Raw genomic sequence first — 24652 nt, forward strand, 5'->3', positions numbered from 1 at the left:
GGATTTTCTCTAGCGTCGTAAAGATCTATTGAGTTGAAAAAAATGTTATATAATACATACATTTTCATCGATGCGAGGAAATTCCTTAATTCTAAATTGGTTGAAAATAAAAAAAAAATTAAATTATTTCCTTTAATTGATGCAAATATGTTACAAATATGTCAACAACGGTAACATCTACATAACTTAAAAATAAAGCGAAAAAAAAAGTTTGTGCTATTTTTGTACTTAATAAACTGATTGTAAAATAATATCAAAAATATATTTTAAGAATTAAGTCCTATTTTTACCAGAGGTAGTTCAACAAATGTCTATTGAATACAATATTAAGGCCATACAATAAAATAGAGTCCAGAAAAAAGAACTGTTATATCAAGATTTTAAATAGACTTAAAACACGATATCAATTAACGAATACCAAAGAACGGTGTACGTTCGTGCTTTCAATTACAATCAAAACTGTTTACGAGCGACATCGTTTAGAACAACATAGCGGTGATATTGACCAAAATCAAAAGCGGGTATGTATTACGTACTTAATAACAACGTCATCGGCTGTTACGACCAGTTTTTACGACCAAATATAAGAAGTTACTTCGATGTTCGATTGTGACTGTAGTTCCAATTACGTCCTAAACTATTCGGTAACAACTTTAATATGAAAAGATAAAAGTGCGTTTCTGTTGTCTGATTGGTTGAATCTCTAGTCCCTGACACGCGAAACATACACTGTTTTCTTTGAATTATACCGAGCTACTTCATGTTTACTTTCTAACCCCCAGTAATAATGGTTTGCATTTGGGCTGGTAAACATAAATGTACTATGACTATGAAACAAGATGGTTCGATATTCATTTGTCTTTTTTTTTTTAATCAGCAAGGGATCAAGAAGGCTGACCTCGTAAAAATAGCTGTTCATTCAGTTATACGCGTTGCTAACGTGTGGATATAATTTCTATAACTCCTAGTTATATGATATTATAATAATTAAAATCGGCACTTTATAATAGAGTAGCAATACCAGCGAATTATTCAGTTTATCATAACTTGGACCAATGTAGAGTAGACCTGCTGGTACGATTTATGTCCCATAAATATAACAATTTTTTTATCGATATCGAAACAATTTTGTTTTAACTACTTACAATTAGCAGTGCTACATGGACATACAGCAAAGCTCGAAATATTAATTAATTGGTAATAAAATATTATTATATCCGATTAACATGCAAGTATTTAAATAATTTAAAAAATTACGTTATATAAACTCGACATGTCGAGTAACATTCGGTATCGAACGCGAATTGATTGATGTCAAACTCTAATAGGTTTGAGATACGCTAGTACTTTGTTTGAGTTTACGACACAGTAATGAGACTTGAGTCTGTGACCCAAAATGGAGTAAAGGAGTGTATGTAGAAAGTCGACACGAACTGTCATTTTCATACAAATTTAGTTTTCTACTTTCTACATACACTACTGTTAAGGCATCTTGACTAATACCCCACCGCAGTAGTAGGAATGAAAAACAAAAGACGAAAAGTCAGAATCTTCCAGAAAAATCCACGCTGTATATGTGTATGACCATCGCTGTTTTTAATATCTTCAAGTGACAGATGACAATACACATATTTGACACTTCATTTATAAACCACAGCTTATCGCAAACTATCGTATTGTATATGTCGTATACAGGATATGAGTTTGCGAAAGAATCTCTGGTAAAGAATTTAATATAAAAAAGACATACTTCGGATATAATCATATTTTATCTAATTGATTCTAATAGAATTACGAGAAAGTGTCGTTCACTTGTCTACAGCATCTGATGAAGGTGGCTCGTCGGGGCAGTTCTCTTAACTTCGCCGCTCCCACATAAGTACATGTGGATCTTAGACCACCTAAAATGTCTTTAACGGTTACTGCTACATCTCCTCTGTATTCCACTTCTACAGTTTTACCTGTAAATCCAATTATTGTTCATATAAGCTCCCAGAAAAGACTTGATAAGGAGAATGTTGACTTCTCTGCAATATGTATTAATAAACTAAATTAATTATGAATTATGACCACTGTCGTATTTTCAGTGAAGGACCTTTTGTTGTTTGTGAAATTTCCCACCTATTATGCTTATGGCGGAATAAGGAAAATGCTGTCCTGCCGTTAGAGACAGAAGGCTTATATCACGTGGACAAAATCCTAGTACTAACCTTCTGAAGACCGATACTCAGCAACGCCACCAGAATGTTTCAACATGGCTGTCGAAGAAGACATCCCATAGAATAACTTGACTTTCTTTCCGTCTGGCTTTGTGACTACATCACCCCCACATTGGTCGTGACCGGCGAACATCCCACCGGCCATGACAAAGTCTGCACCAGCGCCGAATGCCTTCGCAACATCGCCGGGGCAGGTGCAACCACCGTCCTATAAATTTAATTATTTCACATGGCAACGTTTTAAGAAATTTTTAAAGGCAAGGTGCCTATACAGGGAGAGCATTTCGACCATAAGTTTTGACAATAAATTACTAAACTGTTCTTATTATTATGACATTATAATAACTAATATGACATTTGCATGCCTATTTTTATACGGCTGATTGTGCTGGTTTTTTTTTTTAAATTAATCAATCTGATTGTACCACCTTCGACTTACCGAACTACCGTCTGATATTTCACGAGATTTTTATTACTTTCAGTAAAATTGATAAATAAATATTGAACTCTAAAATTTCATACCGAAATGATATGACCCTTCAGTCCATGTGCTGCGTCGGCGCATTCAATGACGGCTGAGAGCTGCGGGTATCCCACACCAGTCTTAATTCGTGTAGTGCATACTGACCCCGGGCCAATTCCGACCTGTAGTAATTGACAAAAACTTAATGGAATAAAATAAGAAAATGTAAAATATGTATTATGCAAAAGTTCGCCAGACCAACGCTCGCTTTTGCGTCGGCAAATCTTGATTAATTGCCCACCCGGGAGGTATAATATTCCCCGAGTAGATATATGAATGCAATAAATGCATAATGCGTGTGCGCAGATACAGATATACATGACAGCCCGATGTATATTGTAATATTGCATCTTAATGGTAAACCAAAATTGAAATTTTTCTATGTCGAAATATCGCTTGGGTTTCTTATCAAGATTCCTACAGTCATAACACTTGTGATCGATAAAAACTACTTAATAAAAAAGTAGTTTGTTAAAAGATAGTTGTTGAATAACTAAGTTCTTCCATATGATGTTTCGGACTTTTCAATAATTAAACAAATAAAACCAACAGGTTTGATTACCCAAATGTTGACAGCTCAAGGTGGTTTCTTTTTGTTACAGGTTCAGGGTTAGACAAAATGCAGCCTGTCTTTATGGTAATACAGCTGAAGAGACGGTGTTACATGTCCTGATCTACTGTCCAATGTATGGATACCACAGGTATAACACTGAACAAGCTTTGGGAATAAAAATAACATAATAATGTTCAACAATAGCTTAAGAGGAATCTTTCTGGAATTTACTGTTAATGTTATACAAAAAGTTGTTAAGAGAAATAGGTAGTATTGGTAACCCATTTGCTTAATCAACCGGGTTACCAATACTTACTTTGGTTTGGTCTGGTTTATAGGTCTGGATTTCTGTATCTGCTTCATGATCATTTGTAAAATAGGCAAGTAGGTGATCAGCCTCCTGTGCCTGACGCACGCCGTCGACTTTTTGGATCTAAGTCAAGCCGGTTTCCTCACGATGTTTTCCTTCACCGTTCGAGCGAATGTTAAATGCGCACACGGAAAGAAAATCTATTGGTCCACAGCCGGGGATCGAACCTACGACCTTAGGGATGAGCGTCGCACGCTGAAGCCACTAGGCCAACACTCTTTGTTTAATACTTAGGGTTAAAAAATATATTTAAAAAAAGATTTAATCGATGTTAAACTGTATGTATAGCAATTGTTGCGATTATATAAACTAAAATTTAAATTAATTAATTAAAATAAATCGTAACACCTACAATCGAACCTGTTATTAATAATATACGTTAACATTTAACACTATAAAAACAATTGCAGGTTATAAAAGAACCATTCTACATAAATATTAAATTTATCATAGACACCAAAACTGTAATTATCTATTATTACCTTTATAATATCAGCTCCAGATAGAATGAGTTCCTCCACCATTTCTCCAGTTACTACATTGCCAGCCTGTTATTAAAAAAAACATTAATAGAATTATATTTTATAATCCGAAAAAAATCTATGATTTTGTTCAGTGTATATGCCATATATACCATACGGAGATTTAGTTCAATATATCACGATATGGAATATAATAGTATTTTTATTGACACTTCGTTACATGTATCATAAATAGAATTAAAACAAAAAGTATGGCAAATTGCGACCTTATTCTTAACCAGGCAGCCACTGTGAGAATTTTTTTTTAACAAAAACGGACACATGAGTGACGATAATTACAGATCAGTTCGTACTGATCTGTAATTAGTTAGGAATAATATTAACTGTAAATATATATCCATATAACAAAATAAATCAATGACGCTACAACCTTTTTAGGTATGGGCCTCAGATTCTGTACCTATTTCATGATAGAATGATATTGATGAGAGGTGATCAACCTTCTGTGCTTGACGCACGCCATCGACTTTTTGGATCTACGGCAAGCCGGTTTCCTCACGATGTTTTCCTTCACCGTTTGAGCTAATTTTAAATGCGCACATAGAAAGAAAATCCATTGGTGCACAGCCGGGGTTCGAACGTACGACCTCAGGGATGAGAGTCGCATGCTGAAGCCACTAGGCCAACACTGCAATATATATTCATATATAGTATTTATAATATATAGAATTAACAGATTAACATTTATTTCAAAGGCCGGAGAGGCACTCTCGAGCCTTCTGGCATTGAGTGTCCATGGCCTGGAGTATCATTCAACATGAAGAGCCTCCTGCCAGTCTGCCCACTGTTCTATATAAAAAAAATATTAATAAAAAGCCGGCAACGCACTTGCGAGCCTTCTGGGAATGTAAGTATCACTTAACATCAGATCCTCCCGTTTGCGCCCTGTTATAAAAATACTCTTACACTATCCAGTCTCTTAAGGGACCACAGTTTCCTTCCCAATCATCTTACCAGTACCCTGGTCATCCTCGACATAGTACAATACAGGTACTTACTATGATTGTGTGTTTGGGGAAGCCAGCCCGCACCCGTCGGACATATTCTACGAAGTGCTGGGAATAACCATTCGCCACATCCAAGCAGACGAATTTTAATTCTGGGACGTTATTTAAAATCTCGGATAGGCGATCGAAGTCAGCTTCTGCTGTGCCAGAACTTGCAGCTTAAAGAAATAAATAAGTTATGACCAATAATTTATCTAAATTTAGAAGTACGTAAGTAGGAAGGTTCTAGATTTTATATATATTTATTTGTTACGGTAGCCAACAGTTTTAATAAAAAATACATAACCAAATGGCCTACCCTACCCTAGTAAAATATAATATTTGTGTGTCCGTGCGTATATCTCTATGTGTGTGCGCGTGTGTGACTATTAAATTAATAAATTATTATGTATATACTGTTGTAGTAGGCCTTTGTTTTATTAATAATGTCAAATTCAGAAAATGAATCATTATACTGGGCACAAATGTTTGAAAGCGTTACGAGAAAAGTATTTATATTTGTATTGTTTAAATTGTTTAGTTAAATATTGCAGATGCCTTTTTGAAGGCTTCAAATACTAAAACCAGCAAGCAAAGGTTTAACAAAAATGTCATTAATCAATTGTAAAATCTATCTATCTTAAAATATGCGAAAATTCAATAATGTCATGTAGTAACCTTTTTTCCTCCAAAAAAGTTCACAAAAAGAGTGTTACAATCTAGCCTACATAATAATTATGGCTAATAAGTAGTATTATGTTGTTACAATTCTTGAAAGGCCGGCAACGCACTTGCGAGCCTTCTGGCAATGTGAGTGTCCATGGGCGGCGTCGGCGGCCGGGCGGTATCGGTATCACATCGGGTGAGCCTCTTGCCCGTTTGCCTGCTATTACATAAAAAAAACTCAAGTTTCAATACTAAGTTACTATTACTCTTTCGGCATCTTGTTCCTGTTTGAATTGCCACAGCATTCACAGCATTCACAGCATTCAAGGTTTTTATTAACTAAAATTAACACTTACCCATTTGTTCTAAACATTTCGGGTTATCTTGTGCGAATTTTTTCCACTGCTCCAGGCTGTAGTATTTGTGTATGCATGTGAATAGTCCATGCTAAAAAAAACACAAATTTAGTGGCGACACCAACCTCTATGCTTAGGTCAACTAGTGTTAAAAACGGATTTTTCAAAACGGGAGGTATGATTTCTACATCAGTTTCAATTATTTATGCTATCAATTGTATAACTGTTCTGTGTCCAACATGTCGAAAATTGGGCCTAAACCGAACTGATATTCGGCTTAATACTTAATAAAGGATATATACGTCTGCCGGAATCACATGGCATAAAAAAAATAGATTTGCATAAGGCAATGTGCTTAGCTTAAAGTACGAAATCTGTCAACCACTGATGACTTTGATCTCAAGCGAGAAATATTGTTTTCAATTTTCATAAAATAAAGGAAGAAGGTGTAAATCAAAATCAATATTTGATTGTAAAGGGCGTGGTAGTGTTGACTAAATGGGTGTTGAGTTGGATTAAATGGTTTTGATACATTTGTTTTTTTTTTCATTCTTTAGTACCTAATTGTGAGTTTTTTAAAAGGGTTTCCAGTACTTTACTACACAAAGATGATGTGTTTTCAACCCCTGGTAATAAGAAAAACGTTCTTCATACAAAACACTAATATACTTCATGTTCATTAATACTAAAGACATAAATAATAATTAAACAGTATCGAGATGATTTAATCCAATTTCCTCAGATTCCCACAACGAATTTTTATGTCCCTTTTTGCCATTGTCAAAGTCGCGAACATCAGATACCATTTATTAGAACTACTATGTTTATTAAACAAAAGCTAATAACTATTTAACATTTCCTGTTTGTATTATTATCATAACAAGTAATGGTGAATTCCCATGAAGCTATTCGGTTTGGAATTTGTTACATTGTGTACGAGACAGCCTACCTATATCTTATATTAAGAATACCTACGAATCCCGTAACACTACTAGGCTTGCAAATGTATGGTTTGATACATAATACAGAATACGATCACATATTCTCAATTTTACTAGTTAAACAAACAAAAATGAGTGAGAATTAAAATTAATCTATTCGTAAATGCTTCCTAAATTTAACAAATAACTGAGATCTATCTGTAATAATAACCAGCTGTCTACTGAAGTATTAATGAACAATTTTGACTTGGGTCACTTCAGGAAAATAGTGTACCAATTCTTAAAACCAACACACTTGCGTGCCTTCTGGCAATATGCGTGTCCATGGGTGACACTTCAGAGTAATCAAGATCAGTTGAGCCTTCTTGTTACAATATTACTTATGTACAAGCATACCAATGACTTGATTTAAGGGTCATCTTCGTAACTTATTATGTATCCCTTGAGCGCTGTGTATATCGTACAGAAATGGTTTAAAAAAGCAAACGAAAGTAGATTTATAGTCGTTTGTATAAAGGGGAGGTAAAGCCCCCTTATTCATAAAAAAATGCTAAATACATAATTAAAAAAAATAACGAAAAACTACTTGGTTTAAAAATACTTAATTCGTTTTTATAAATAAGGGCCATATATTCAGATTCTTCATTGACAATAAGTAGGATCTTCATCTTAACTTCATTCTGTAACCTCTGGGGGTCAATTATAAAAACTGATTTAATTAAAAATATTGAATACTATTTTTCATGTTTCATTAGTGTTTATGAAAAGATACCTTGGACAACTCCTGTGCCATTTCAAATGTCCCCACGGTGTCCATGTTGCTGGCCATCACAGGTACACCGCGGTACGTCTGACCGGAGTTACGGAATGTTATCTCCCGGAATAGGTCTACCTGAAAAAATATAATTCGTTTTTAGCATAATTTTAAACATTTTAGGTATATATAGAAGTCAAAGCTGTTCCACAGTTATATTTATATCTAGTAACAACTGTCAATGCGATAGTTATTTTATAAGTATATTGAAAAGAACATTAACAAACTAACTGGCATATGCACACTACAATATATATATATAGATAAAAACATATTTGATCAAATTTTCAACAAGCCGACAAGATGTTGTTTAAGATTTTAAGTGAATGTATGTAATGTGAGTTTTGAAATGTTAATGAACATTTTGTTTTAAGAAAGTGGTTAAATAAGAAAGGGTAGGGAAAATCTTTGGGCGAAGAAAGTGCGTTTTTGGGTTGCTTATATATGGGATTGCCTTATGTATGATGTTGTGTACTAAGTGTTTGTTTTCGAAAAATTACGATTTATATTTAAAAAGAAAAATGAATTATATCAATATCAATATCGTGATCCCAGAGATGTAGCTTTCCTCGCTCAACGAATAAGTATAGCAATACACCGAGAAAATGAAAGAATTAATTCTGCCACAGGGACCTTTTATTACTAGGTTAAGAATATTTTTAATACTGCATATTTGTGTATGACAAATATTGTGTCCATATATCGATTCCTCGTTGTACATTATATTTAAACTAATATTATTTTAACGTTTATATAAATAGAATATCTATATATAAAAACTTATGTGCGTGTATTTAATTCCTAAACGACTGTTCATCAAAATCGTGATGAATTTTTTCCGTGTATATACATAAACGATTTAGATTTACAATAAATTATTTTTTTAAACTTTTATAAAGAACAACGTATGTCGAATCCGCTAGTTATAAATAGAATCAAATGAATGAAAAAATAATTAATTTAACGATGTTTTAAATAGAAAGGAATGCACATAGCATTCTAGTATGCATGAAATAAGATAGGAGTCTTATTCATTAGGACGAAATGTCGTCCCATATTAATTGCTAAGCTTCAAAATCAGCAGAATTTTCCAAATTCCGTCATCAAAAACCAACCTAGGAGTTGAAGCACCTCTCTCAAATACTTCGCGATCGTAACAGAATAAACAATACTTATCCAGGTGCTTACTGTGCTGATTTATTTATTGAAAGCATTATAAATGCTTTTATTCCTAATCCGCATTGTTAATTATTAATACAATCTAAAATTGTAAGTGTAATAATTGTCAAGTATTTAAGAACAGTTAGCCATATACTAATATGCATTACATACTGTGGTGTTCTTTAATTAGGAAGGTAACACAACCGCGACTAAGCAATCATGCATATGAATATCTAAATACTAAAAGTACACATGTCACATTTTAACCCAATTTTTTTATGCTTTAATCACGAGTCAACACATATCTACACCGTTTTCTGTCGAAACAGCACTTGTCCGCCCTTTACACGAACAGTAAACGACTTGTCTATTTTAACTAAATACTAAAACGGCACTTGTCCAGAAGAAAAAGAACTAGAATAAAACTAATAGGTGATAACTATAGATGGTTAACGAATACATTATAACTTTGTGTTTGATTTTATTTAAACATTATTTAGATTGATTACTATTTAAGTGGTAAAAGAGCACATGTCCATGGTAATACATACCTAATTACTAAAGGGTAACTTGTCCATGATATTTTTATGGCTGTTTTTAAGCATTCACAGAGAAATATGCAACTTTTTAATATATTGTCATGTACATTCTCAATAGCATACATAAAAACCAAGTTTGTATCTTCATTCTTTCATAAACTATACAGTTATTTCTATCTTCTGTAAATTTTTATTCAGAAATAAATAGGGGACGAGTGTCCTTTTAGTATTTAGACATTCATATACTGTATTTAAGGACAAATAAAAAGAAATCTATGGTACGAAACCATTTCTTAACCACATTCAAAAACTTTACGTCTCGTTCTTATATTCTACGATTATATTTATGTTTACGTACCGTAACCAATTAGATCAAAATGATTACGATTTATTTTAAATTTAAATAAAACCTTTTTATAAAATGATTGGAAATTCGCCAGATCCCGTACCTCTATTTTTGATAGCCAATTTGACGGTCGTGATCTCTAGTAGACATTGGACACATTGTAAGTGCCAAATACATAGTTAATAACCTTGTTTTTTGACTTTCGTTAAACGTAATATAGATACGTAAAAAAATGTAAATATATAAACAGTATAGTATATATTATAAACAGTAATAAATTCAGAAATTGTTTAAGGCAAATCAAGAGCAATATTCACATGAGAGTTTTCTTCATGTGTAGCCGAGGAAAACCTGGGCCTTCTGAGATAAACGTGTTTACCGCCTATGGACAATGGGCTCGCGAGTGCGTTGACTGCCTTTTAAGAATTAGTATGCTCTTGAAGGACCCTGAGTCGAATGGGTTGGGAAATACTTCAGCGGACAAGTAGTTAGAGACATAGTGGTGGTGCGCAGAAAGAACTGCCTAAAAACGCTCCGACGTTTCGCGTGCTTTGCAGCGTGCGTGGTCATGGTGACTGAAGACAAAAGGTGTTGAATGTCATGTGTTATCTGTATTTATTTCCCCGGAGTTGATATCGGCTAAAAGATGGCGGGTTTTTGCAAAAATGAAAACCCGTCATTTCATCATATATGTTTATAATAATACATAGCTTGAATCCGTTAAAAAAGTGTTTTCTTTCATTGTGTAAAAGCTATGTTAACAAAAGACAATACTAATATATATTCCGAGCACTACACTATTACACATTTATTAGAATAATTTATGTTTATAAAATCCTACGATGGATTCACTGTCCGCGTCTATAACAGAAAATCATTTTATATAAAACATAAATAGGCATTCCAATATTCGAAATCAAAACCTTTTCTTTACGTGTCAAGTGTTGCCCGCCATTACTTACAGATTCAAACTCCAACACATTTCAATAAAGTAAAGACGAAAATCTGTCAGTTTCAGACCGAATGTCAAAGAGCGCCATAGATAAGTAATTTCTAGGTTTAATCATAAAAAGATATTGCAAGATCTATTTCATGTTTCGTTACTAACCCAAAACCAGACTCTTTCATACAAATATTTTACACGTGTTTATTATCATGGGAGGTTAGCGCTATGTGACATAAGAATTGATGAGTGAACTACTTCTGAACGTGTCAAGGTCAAAATTCAAGAGATTTTATAATAGTATTCATCTTCACGAAGGTGTGTCTAAAAAATTCAAATTCAATATCATTTATTCATATTGTTAACACAATGTACACTTATGAACGTTAAAAAATAAATATATATATGAAATGCTTCTAATTTTACATTTACTGCCAGTTCTCAAATCAAGGGCGTAGAACGGAAGTGAAGAACTGGCAATAAACTCTCCGCCACTCTTTTTAATAAAAGTTTTTTTTTATTACACAACGTTTGTAAGGAGCTGCAACCATCACACCATGTTCCACATGACATCAGCAGGAGGCATGGTGAAATAGGAGCACGCACTTACATTCTCGTGGGAACAACACGCAAATACATAGTCGACAAACATGTCAAATAAAAAATTATCACATAGTGACAAACATACAATTAATATTCTTTAAGAAATATTAAATTTCAATGTTCATCGTTTGTATTAGATGAGTTAACAATGTAAAATAATTATTAAGAGTAACAAAATCGGTTTTGTATCGCGAAGCCCGGACATACAATAACCATTATTTAAGTCTTGGCTTGTTTAAGCTATTGCGGAATATGCTTTAAAGGAGTATTAAGAATTTACCCAAATCACCTGCACTAGCAAACCTTATACACACTCACACACATGATACAATACAGCAGATTCAGATATTACGTACTTTTTATTGATCTTTCCTTTCGTAAATGTTTGTATTACTTATGGAACCTTTTTGTATATATTATGTTTTCTATCTTTAGCGGTATGTTTAGTTTAATTGTTATATATTATGTTAGCAGTAGGATTACGAAAAAAATAAAAACAAATATATATTCTTGTTCTCCTGAATGAAATACATATAAATTTTTGTTACAATTCTTTATTTATAAATATGAGATTAAGTGTTAAATTATATGAAATAACTTTATTAATTTAATTTTGCAATTCATAATAAATATGGCCGTAACATTTCACTCAAAGAGACTTCATGGACATTAAGCATCCAGGTTTCTACGGACACATAGTTAGCAAATGACAAAAAAATATTAAAATCAATACTTTTGCTACGGCAACGAAAACCAGTAACTGTCGAGCACTCCCTCCCTAATGACTCCGCCATGCCAGTCACAAAACATTAATTTTTATATCGCGTATAGTGTATGTATTTTTATAAATAAATAAATATTTGGTTATGTCGTATAAATTTCATTTAATTTATATAATAATAATCCAGTGGCGATTTATAGGTATGGGATTGCGTACGTTTCATTAATCAATTTTATTTCATAAACAAGTGTTTAGCGATTTTGGATTAAGACGTATGTATGACCTAGCATTACATAAACACAAAATGCATTGGTGTATAACCGTGTATCGAACCTACAACTTCAGGAAAAACTATGAAAAACTCGAATCCCAAATTATTTCAACTAAATATTTTCCCCTCTTAACATGTTGGAAAAATACTGAGCTAAACTGTTTATGTATTACTAGTAAAGTGTATTTACCAAAAATACATAGAGATGTTTCGTGAAATCTGCGTTAGATTGTAGAAAAGATAATAAAGGAACGAGACATAAGAGCCTTTTTGCAAATTAAGGCACATATATGCCTTAAGAAGATTTGTCCTTAAGACCGTTAAGCTCTATTGGCGGCAGTTCGTTTGCCCATAGAACCGACTAAGCTAAGTTACTTACATCCGTATGTGTACACTTAATGAGGCAAAGGGCACACTGTTGCGTCTGCTTTGTAATATATAAGTAGATACATGCCTTACTTCGATAATCAAAAACTCTTAACAGTAATTAGTGATTTGAGTACATTTATAAGAAAATAATGTTCAGGTGTTGTATATGTTAGGTTATGTAGGAGCATTGCAGTGTATACTTCCTTCTTATAGTATACTAGGTGTCCCGGCAAACGTTGTTTTGCCATATAAATACCTTCTAGTGTAGAAAAAAAATAAATGGTGATAGAATAGTATTTTTTATGACACATAATAAAAAGTATTATATATATTTTTTTTGGCGCTTGAAAGATATTAATCCTATTCTCAGACTTACTGAATATACATAAAAAATTTCATCAGAATCGTTCAACCCGTTTTGAACCGGAACGAACATTGTGACACGACAATTCTATATATCAGATAATATATTAACTAGTTATTTATTGTATATATGTATATTTAGAAATGTAAATCACCGGTCACAGATACAACTATACTCGTGTTATCTGTATATCAACTAAAGTTAAATATTTCAATTGTATATTTATATATATTAAAGGTTTTTATTTAAAAAAATCTGAAACCTATGTGTTCTATTACAGTCCACATATCCAAGCTCTATTTGTCACAAACTATTTGTATATGAATCCACCTTGCCTGAGGTGGATGGGGACCATACATCCTGGACAGTGTCTCGCTTTATCACTTCAATTTTTATTCAATACATTCAGATATAAATCAACCAATATTTTTGATCATATTGAGTTTATAATACGTAAATCATGAATTAGACACTTGTGTTTTTAGTTAAGTTCTTTTGACTTTGACAACAAAGGCGAGCCCTAACCCTAAACCCTTGCCCCAATAGCAATTGCTACGAGTCGTTAATTATTCGCAACCTGATATAATAATTAGCCAGTTATTACGTAGGATAATGTAAATGTTTGTATATCAAGGAGTACTAGAAAAATGTACACACAGAACGCGTGACGCACCACTTCACAATCACATTGTGATGTCAGATGATGTAATTATGTTATCAATTCCAAGTATCCTTATCAACCATTAGCTGTGAATGTTATTTTTACTTGTGTACCTACGGTACCGTGATGATATATAGCCTTCCTTAACGAATGGACGTCGAGGCAGAATACGAAAAAATTAGCGTACAAATTCTTTTAAAGGCCGACCAACCGCGTGACCTCTGGCATTGGGAGTCCATGGGCGGTATCACTGCACATCAGGTGAGCCCTCATTGGCGTTTGTTCTATTAAAAAAAAACTATTCCAGAGTTATTCAAACACGTAGTACCGAAGTGCAAGCTGAAAATGTTGAAATGAAATACGCTAATACAACCTTCATTCATATATGATCGTAGCAATGTTATAGGCATATGATACTCGCCAATAAAGCTTTATAATAATATTCTTGAATTTCTTATTATTATACGACTATTCATTTATATATTTATATACACTTCGTTACACTATACTCAAACAAATAACATAATATGTATAAATTATAAGGGATGTAACGGGTGGCCTAATCGCTAACGAGCGATCTCTTCCTGATAATGGAAAAATCTAAGAAATATGATGAGTAAAGAATCCAAATCTTATTAAAAAAATATAGAATCTCAAAATAAAAATAGAATAAACTAAAAACGAAAAAGCTAATGTCAAGGATTTTTGAATCGCGATGCAATACAAATGAACAATAAATTCAAGGATTACAAAAGTCACCTTTGAGCAGGATAGGGTATGGTTAAGAAATGTTTATTTTAAAGATATGAGGAAGGTAGCCAATCGTATGGATTTTGGCAGCCTATTCCACAACTACAAACATTACCTGTCCACATCGTATCTACCACTACTACGTAAATATAAATAATAATAGCTACTAAAAACGAAAAAGCTAATGCCAAGGATTCTTGAATCGCGATGCAATACAAATGAACAATAAATTCAAGAATTACAAAAGTCACCTTTGAGCAGGATAGGGTATGGTTAAGAAATGTTTATTTTAAAGATATGAGGAAGGTAGCCAATCGTATGGATTTTGGCAGCCTATTCCACAACTACAAACATTACCTGTCCACATCGTATCTACCACTACTACGTAAATATAAATAATAATAGCTACTAAAAACGAAAAAGCTAATGCCAAGGATTCTTGAATTGCGATGCAATACAAATGAACAATAAATTCAAGAATTACAAAAGTCACCTTTGAGCAGGATAGGGTATGGTTAAGAAATGTTTATTTTAAAGATATGAGGAAGGTAGCCAATCGTATGGATTTTGGCAGCCTATTCCACAACTACAAACATTACCTGTCCACATCGTATCTACTACTACTACGTAAATATAAATAATAATAGCTACTAAAAACGAAAAAGCTAATGCCAAGGATTCTTGAATTGCGATGCAATACAAATGAACAATAAATTCAAGAATTACAAAAGTCACCTTTGAGCAGGATAGGGTATGGTTAAGAAATGTTTATTTTAAAGATATGAGGAAGGTAGCCAATCGTATGGATTTTGGCAGCCTATTCCACAACTACAAACATTACCTGTCCACATCGTACCTACCACTACTACGTAAATATAAATAATAATAGCTACTAAAAACGAAAAAGCTAATGCCAAGGATTCTTGAATTGCGATGCAATACAAATGAACAATAAATTCAAGAATTACAAAAGTCACCTTTGAGCAGGATAGGGTATGGTTAAGAAATGTTTATTTTAAAGATATGAGGAAGGTAGCCAATCGTATGGATTTTGGCAGCCTATTCCACAACTACAAACATTACCTGTCCACATCGTACCTACCACTACTACGTAAATATAAATAATAATAGCTACTAAAAACGAAAAAGCTAATGCCAAGGATTCTTGAATTGCGATGCAATACAAATGAACAATAAATTCAAGAATTACAAAAGTCACCTTTGAGCAGGATAGGGTATGGTTAAGAAATGTTTATTTTAAAGATATGAGGAAGGTAGCCAATCGTATGGATTTTGGCAGCCTATTCCACAACTACAAACATTACCTGTCCACATCGTACCTACCACTACTACGTAAATATAAATAATAATAGCTACTAAAAACGAAAAAGCTAATGCCAAGGATTCTTGAATTGCGATGCAATACAAATGAACAATAAATTCAAGAATTACAAAAGTCACCTTTGAGCAGGATAGGGTATGGTTAAGAAATGTTTATTTTAAAGATATGAGGAAGGTAGCCAATCGTATGGATTTTGGCAGCCTATTCCACAACTACAAACATTACCTGTCCACATCGTATCTACCACTACTACGTAAATATAAATAATAATAGCTACTAAAAACGAAAAAGCTAATGCCAAGGATTCTTGAATCGCGATGCAATACAAATGAACAATAAATTCAAGAATTACAAAAGTCACCTTTGAGCAGGATAGGGTATGGTTAAGAAATGTTTATTTTAAAGATATGAGGAAGGTAGCCAATCGTATGGATTTTGGCAGCCTATTCCACAACTACAAACATTACCTGTCCACATCGTACCTACCACTACTACGTAAATATAAATAATAATAGCTACTAAAAACGAAAAAGCTAATGCCAAGGATTTTTGAATCGCGATGCAATACAAATGAACAATAAATTCAAGAATTACAAAAGTCACCTTTGAGCAGGATAGGGTATGGTTAAGAAATGTTTATTTTAAAGATATGAGGAAGGTAGCCAATCGTATGGATTTTGGCAGCCTATTCCACAACTACAAACATTACCTGTCCACATCGTACCTACCACTACTACGTAAATATAAATAATAATAGCTACTAAAAACGAAAAAGCTAATGCCAAGGATTCTTGAATTGCGATGCAATACAAATGAACAATAAATTCAAGAATTACAAAAGTCACCTTTGAGCAGGATAGGGTATGGTTAAGAAATGTTTATTTTAAAGATATGAGGAAGGTAGCCAATCGTATGGATTTTGGCAGCCTATTCCACAACTACAAACATTACCTGTCCACATCGTATCTACCACTACTACGTAAATATAAATAATAATAGCTACTAAAAACGAAAAAGCTAATGCCAAGGATTCTTGAATCGCGATGCAATACAAATGAACAATAAATTCAAGAATTACAAAAGTCACCTTTGAGCAGGATAGGGTATGGTTAAGAAATGTTTATTTTAAAGATATGAGGAAGGTAGCCAATCGTATGGATTTTGGCAGCCTATTCCACAACTACAAACATTACCTGTCCACATCGTATCTACCACTACTACGTAAATATAAATAATAATAGCTACTAAAAACGAAAAAGCTAATGTCAAGGATTTTTGAATCGCGATGCAATACAAATGAACAATAAATTCAAGAATTACAAAAGTCACCTTTGAGCAGGATAGGGTATGGTTAAGAAATGTTTATTTTAAAGATATAAGGAAGGTAGCCAATCGTATGGATTTTGGCAGCCTATTCCACAACTACAAACATTACCTGTCCACATCGTATCTACTACTACTACGTAACTACTAACTGACGTGAGACTTATCTTAAATTATCGTGATTTTTTGTGTCTTTTTACTTTTTATTTTTAATGTATCATCTTTTTAGTTTAGTTTGTTTTTTTTGTTCCTGTTTAGTATTGTCTTAATAACTGTTTTTAACATGTATTTTTGCACTACTTGCCTATCTTATGAAATTTAATACATTTTTGCTTTACACACAGTGGTTGCCTGGAAGAGATCGCTCGAAAACGATAAGGCCGCCAGTTGCCCTCCTTTTGATTTAATTATGTTCAATTTTGATATTTTCTGTAGTGTAACGAAGTGTTAATAAATAAATAAATGACGGAGATCCTGAACGAATTGAAGAAGTATTATATAAACGATTAATGAAAAAATAACAAAGAAAAACTGTACGGGTTTTTTGTCGTCATTTTTATTTCAATTGAGTAATTTTTGGGTATTTGTGTTTCTATTATACATGATTCTAGAAAGATGGTTTCGCGTTGTCATTAATTTTACAATAAAACTAAGATATTTCTTTTTGTTTTCGTAATTTATGTTATTTATTTTTTTATAATAATAATCAATTAATTATATAAATAAGCCATAACCAAACCAAATTATTGAATAAAAATCGTATAAAATGCTTTGAGTTTATCGCGTAAAACTGAGAGGCGGTTGATGTATATAATACCTATGTATCGTTACTGTTTGTAGGTTAAGTCGATATTTTAATTGGATTTTAATTCTATACATCAATAGATCTATTAATTAAATTATGAAATATATTAACATTGACAATTAAACCAAGTATTTAAGTAACAAACCTAAACGTTCAGGCACATACAATCAAAAAAATATTGAATATTTTTTGTCAAAATTATGTTCACCATATAATAATATATATATATAATAATTAATAAAATAAAACGCCTTTTTATTTCTCGCAAAAGTTCAAAGTAAACTTAATCCCCTTTATATATATATATATAATATCCCCTTTATATTATACTACTTTTTAGCAAGAAGGTATTTCGGTTTTGCGTGAGTAGTATGCAGCTCGAGCCAGTCGATTTAGTAATGTCATCCACACATATCGTGAGCGGTCTTCCTCTGTTACGTTCAATAAGACCTTCTCATAATTGTCATATATTTTAGAACAGTTTGTAACATATACTGTAGAAGATTTAACAATTTATATGATATAACTTCAATAATTATTATATTTTTATATAAGGACTTCTTTCGAAAAACAACGAAAATAAGCGATTGCCCTGTTGTCACAAAAGAATCACCACTGTCTATAGTCTATACCGAAGAGTCAAACGCAAAGATCTCTCTCTACGTCTCTCGTGACTCTACTCTAATAAAGGAAAGATTTGTATTTTTGTACGAATAAACTCAAAAATGACAGACTCAATTTCCGAAAACTGTACCATTATGCCTGGTACATTTATTACAGATTAGATATACCAAAGCTTTTTGTAAAACAGTTTTATAAAATTATTTTACTCATTGATAGATATACCTCGGCCACATCCAAATAACTGCGACAAATGTTCGCTTATTAAAAAGTTATCATCCCTATACAGATAATATATTTTAAAAAATCAATGGTGCTACAAACTTTTAAGGCCTTGTGAACCTTGTGAGGCCCTGATCACACTTCTGTATCTGTTTCATGATCTGTCAATCTAATAGTCAAGTATGCCATCAAACTCCTGTGCATGACAGCCGTCGCCTCAGATAAACTGGTTACCGCAAAGTTTAGAATCATCCCCTAAGATGAGTTTAAGACCAAATTTTTATTATCACAGGGTACTAAAATGACGTAGATTTATTTAAGATAACGGCTATTTTATTGTATATATATTATCGGTGAGTAGGGTTGGTCTAGAAGCTTTAGCATGTGATTCTTATCCCTGAAACCGTAGGTTCGATCCCCGGCTGTGCGCGAATGGAATTTCTATGTGCGCATTAAACAATCGTTCGAACGGTGAAGGCAAACATAGTGAGGAAACCGGCTTTTCTTAGACTAAATAGTTAAATTAATAAAAATGTCAGGCTAGCGGATAAAGAAGTCGAAAATATACTGACTGAGATTAAATACGTGACGATAAAGCAAATATATTAATTGTTTACACAGGTATCACGTATAAACATCAGTCATTCTAATTAGTATATATATTTTAATTTTAAAAAATCTGCGGCGCTACAACATTTTTTAGGTCTGTGCCCCAGACTTCTGCTCTGTTCCGTGATCATTTGTCACTCTCAGTGCCCTGCCTCACCGGGACGCCATGGCGACGTGGCCAGCGACGTTACCATGGCTACGTTTGGCATCCCTGCGTCGCTAAATCGTGTCGGCAATTCATTTAATTCTGTCTTGCACATATAATAATGCATCAAGAATGGACGTGGAAGTGACTGCACTGTTATTATATTATGACCAGCATCGCAAAAATATGAAACAAAAAAAAAATGGGTTTGTATCAAGCCGAAGCCAAAGCGGTGTTTTCTCAAACTCTGTGAAGATTTAAGAAACTACCCTGTCAAAAATGTTCAATTATCTGAGGATGTTACTAACATCAGATGATGAATTATTGAGTTTATGTCGGAATCATTTAACTAAACAAGATACAATATTCAGAAAATCTATAAATCCTGAAGAAAAACTATGTGTGACTTTAAGGTAAGCATATATTTATAATTTAATTATACATGTCTAAAACGGTTGATTCTTCGGAGTAATTTGACAGATTCGACATGGGAGCATGTTCGGTGTGTGGCATTTCAGAACCTCTGGAACGAGTGGAATATCCGTGATTCCTTCCGCTTGTAGGAGACGGTTGCGTTTGTTGGGATTGCGACCATGAGCTTTAGGGGTAATATTCAGGCTTAGTTGCGTTTTCGAGTATAGACATTATCTTAATTTTCGTAGACATTTTTCTTTCTGGAGAAACTTTTTTTAATGTACCTACTAAAGACAACATAAATAACCTGTCTTCGTCATCATTTTTTGCTTCAAAATTTTCACTCGCCTCGATGGTTCTCTGTGGAGCTACAAGGAATTTATCATCTTCGGGACACTGTTCTTGTTTTGGTAGTGGCTTATGTTCTTTGTTTTCTTTACGTTCTACCATCTGTATATCTGGTTTAGAGTTCTTTGCAGGTTCTGCAACAACGTCTTCAGGCTCCTTTACAGCGACAACATTTTTTAAGAATTGCAGTTGTTGAAAGAAGACATATTCACTTTTACGTAATCCACCACCAGATCCGGTCTTTAAATTTTTTTGGCGGCCAACTTCCCTTGTGAAACAGCCGCGGATACTTTTCCATTTTCTTTGTAATGCAACAGCTGAAAGTAAATTACAAGTTATGTTTATAATAATAATATTTTTTTTGCGGGTATCCTGCAACAGGTTGTACATTTATGGAACTATATTACAGCTACAGACTCGGTTATACAACAATATGTACAATAATTAGAGTTTAGAGTAAGTTTGTGACGCTATATGCAAACATCTACTATCGAAAATGATTCGGAAAGCATTGCAAGAGGATTGAAAAAAAACTCAAATTTCCCACATTGCATTGGTGCAAATCAATAATTCAGTCAGTAAATTCCGGAGCACTATACACATTACTTTTCAATTGTTTTTCTTGCAGTAGGTGATTATAATTTCACAAATATTGGAGCGTATGGAAAAAGCAGCAATACAAGGACTTTTAAAGGAAAGCTCACATGAGCAATGATTTAAGTATCCCTGAGGCCAAACCACTGATAGAAAATGGTGACAATATTCGACGAAGCTTTCGGACTACACGAAAACCTCACGTAACCTTATAGACCAATCTCAGTTACAAACAAAAAAATGTCAACTATCGTTTATATAGAGCACGCCGTTATATCGAGTACCTATTTGGTATATAATCCAATATGTGGAGGATATTCCACATGCCACTGAATGTAAATATAGATTTAGCAAAGAAGATTGTTAATTTTGTACGTTCTAGAGATGGTTATTCATATGACAATACTTTGACAGTAACGGGGTTCCAACCTGCTACAGATCAGGGGCGTATAGAGGAGGGCCTAGGCACTAACAGTTCGAGACATACTTGCAGACTATTTTGTAAATCATAACCCACTACCAGGTCAAGATAGAAATATATAAATTCAAAATTTTAATAAAACATTTCACTTACATAGCTGGTTTTTTCCTTCATTTGTTATATCTTCTTTTTCTTTAAAAATGTTCACCATTTCATCCCAACATTTAATTTTCAAGTTGCGGTCAGAGTACTCTTTCAATGCCTTGTTCCATAAACACGGCCGATTTTCAATTTCTATGATAAATCTCTCAGTATCGAACGACATTTTGCTCTCAATAACCAAAATATTAATTATATTTTATTATTTATTGTGGCCAGCGTCGTTACCATGGCTACGTCTAGCGTCCCTGCGTCGCCACAAAAATAAAAATCACGACTAAATTAAAATAAAATAATTATTATTTTATTTAATCATTTCAAATCAAAATTTAAAATCATTTTTTATGTAAAATATTGATAATTAGGAGATGCCTTAGCAACAATTTCTTTCAGGATAATTAAGTAATAAACGTAATTATGAGACCGAAAAAGCAAAAAAGTGCTACGATGTGCTAATTCGGCACCTAGCTGGCGACTGAGTGTGTGATGGAGCATACACACACGTGCAAACAACTGGCGACGTCGCCAGTTGGTCGCCAAGTGACTTAGGGCCATACCTCACCGAGATGCCATGGCGACGTGGCAACGGCTTTCATAGTCTCTTTATTATGTTTTTTACTTAGTTATCCTGAAAGAAATTGTTGGTAAGGCTTCTGCTCTCCTAATTATCAATATTTTACATAAAAAATAATTTTAAAATGATTTAATAAAATTATTATCATTATTTTATTGATTTTTTTTGACTTTTCTGTCGAAACAGAACTGAATGCATTGGCGACGCGATTTGGTGACTCAGTCTGGCGACGCAGCGACGCCAGACGTAGCCATGGCAACGTCGCTGGCCACGTAGCCATGGCGTCTCTGTGAGGTATGGCTCTTAAACGGCATACATTTCAATAAGAACTAGTTGGCGACGTCGCTGGCCACGTCGCCATGGGATATTAGTGAAGTATGACGCTTAGACTTACAAATGATCACGGAACAGAACAGAAGTCTGGGGCACAGACCTAAAAATGTTGACCCGCTATTTTTTTTAAATTAATATTATATTATATATTAATTAGTATGACTGATTTTTATACGTGATACCCGTGTAAACAAGTAGTATATTTGCTTTATCGTCACGTATTTAATCTCAGTCAGTATATTTTCGACTTCTTTATCCGCTAGCCTGAACTCTATAAAGGGCAAAAATCATACATATTTAACATTCAAATGTGTAAAGGACGAAAATTTATCGATTTCCTATCTAGTAAAGAAAATAAGTTACTAACACCAATAAGATTGATCTTCACACTGGTATTTTTCACACGAAACTTACTAAAATTTTAATCTTAATCTTACAGCTACACACATTATAAAACAAAACACTTAGACTTATATAGAATATATAAAGCCAAAATATTGATAAATAAAATAAATAAAACATAAAACATAAATAGATTAATAGACAAAAATTGACGACAATTAATAGTTAATATTCTAGACAAAGAACAACTGCTAAACAGAGTCAGTCTTGCTGCTTCTTCATGTATTTTCTCACAACCTTTTTGGTAAGGAAAATAGCAATATCTACATAATTAGTGTCATAGCTAGCTTGTTTATTAAAACAACATTTGTGTCGTATAAAAATGTCTTTCAGTATCCCGGCTTCTCAAGATTGCATATATATTGATTAATTATGTAATTTATGGTATCGCGGTTTTTTTGTAGATCTTGACGTTTTCTATAAAACTGTAGTACATAGCTATGCTCTATTGTCATCGAGTTCTGTGCAATGGAATATAAGGCTCTAATGTTACCATAGACAATCGAGAAAACAGTTCTTCGCTCCTTTCGTAAAGGACCTTAATTAGTTCGAAAGGATTAGTTAAATAGTTAACGGTTAGTTAAATGTTTATTATCGATCCAACCACAATATACCATAGACAATGTTCTACTTCCTTAAATCGGTCGTTATATACCGTTATTTTGGTATACAATCTACGATTATATATAATAGGCTGACTCGAGAATATAATAAAACCATTGCTATGATGTTGGCCTTTTGTTAAAACGTTGGACTGATTTTTTCATAAATATCTGACAGCCATGAGATGTTAAATTCATGGCTAATATTAGGCACTAAACTAAAAATCATATAAAACTATTCAAACAATATTTATTTAGTAGTTATTTATTCTATAACGATATATAGACATGTATTATATCATGTAAACGATCTTGTTTAAATTAATATAAACGAATTGAAATTGTAAATGTCAATTAACTAAACATTACATAACAGATTATTGTTAAACTAGGTTGAACCTGAATATAGGTTTTAGTCTAGGTTTAAGATTCAATCAATTCCTTATTAAACATATCGACGAATTACAGATATGCCTCACAAAAAAAATCGGTATGAATATTTCATATACAAGCCCAATTTTAAAATCAAATTTATTTCATTTTCAGCCAATACTTACATCATTCCGACTGTTCAATGTACTTCTTTTCGGTCTCAACAACACATCCTTGAAGTCTAATTTAACTTCGTTAATTATATTTGGCATTTTAAAATACGATGTAACACTAGACGCGCACAATATCGACTGAAAGCTAGGCGTACTCAGTACTGCAGCTGTTGTGTGTTGCCATGTATTAGGTCGTATTTCGCCGGAAAACTGGATGCAGTTTGAAATTTCTTATAAAATTCTAATTAGAAGTACAATTTCTGACATTTTTATTACTTTAACTACATATACTTTCAACCAGTAGAATAAAATATTAAATTTATAATTGTTTTTCAGATAAAATTTAAATTTTAGTGTTTAATATCATTAAACGCTGTATTGTTTAGTTTTTTTTTAGTTAACAAATGCCTACTTTTAACGATTACAATTAAGATATCATCGTTTTCATCCCTTCCTTTCTTTCAAAAAAAGCTGTAACTATTATCTCTATATAAC

General features: G+C 33.0%; 2 protein-coding genes across 2 annotated transcripts; both read right to left on the reverse strand.

Annotated features, from left to right (window-relative positions):
• Positions 1 to 153: 153 nt before the first annotated feature.
• On the reverse strand, positions 154 to 24307 carry LOC123706633 (GMP reductase 2-like). The gene is made up of 8 exons (XM_045655905.1): positions 24170 to 24307; positions 7929 to 8048; positions 6216 to 6306; positions 5206 to 5372; positions 4148 to 4213; positions 2742 to 2864; positions 2211 to 2427; positions 154 to 1961 (listed from the first exon to the last, which is right to left on the reverse strand). Exons 1-8 carry the CDS (start codon positions 24254 to 24256, stop codon positions 1792 to 1794), a joined length of 1041 nt encoding a protein of 346 aa, XP_045511861.1. The 5' UTR covers positions 24257 to 24307; the 3' UTR covers positions 154 to 1791.
• LOC123706635 lies at positions 20214 to 21984 on the reverse strand. The gene is made up of 2 exons (XM_045655907.1): positions 21696 to 21984; positions 20214 to 20844 (listed from the first exon to the last, which is right to left on the reverse strand). Exons 1-2 carry the CDS (start codon positions 21865 to 21867, stop codon positions 20366 to 20368), a joined length of 651 nt encoding a protein of 216 aa, XP_045511863.1. The 5' UTR covers positions 21868 to 21984; the 3' UTR covers positions 20214 to 20365.
• Positions 24308 to 24652: the final 345 nt, after the last annotated feature.

This window comes from Pieris brassicae, chromosome 3 (genome assembly GCF_905147105.1).
Source record: "Pieris brassicae chromosome 3, ilPieBrab1.1, whole genome shotgun sequence".
NCBI classification, from domain to species: Eukaryota; Metazoa; Arthropoda; class Insecta; order Lepidoptera; family Pieridae; genus Pieris; species Pieris brassicae.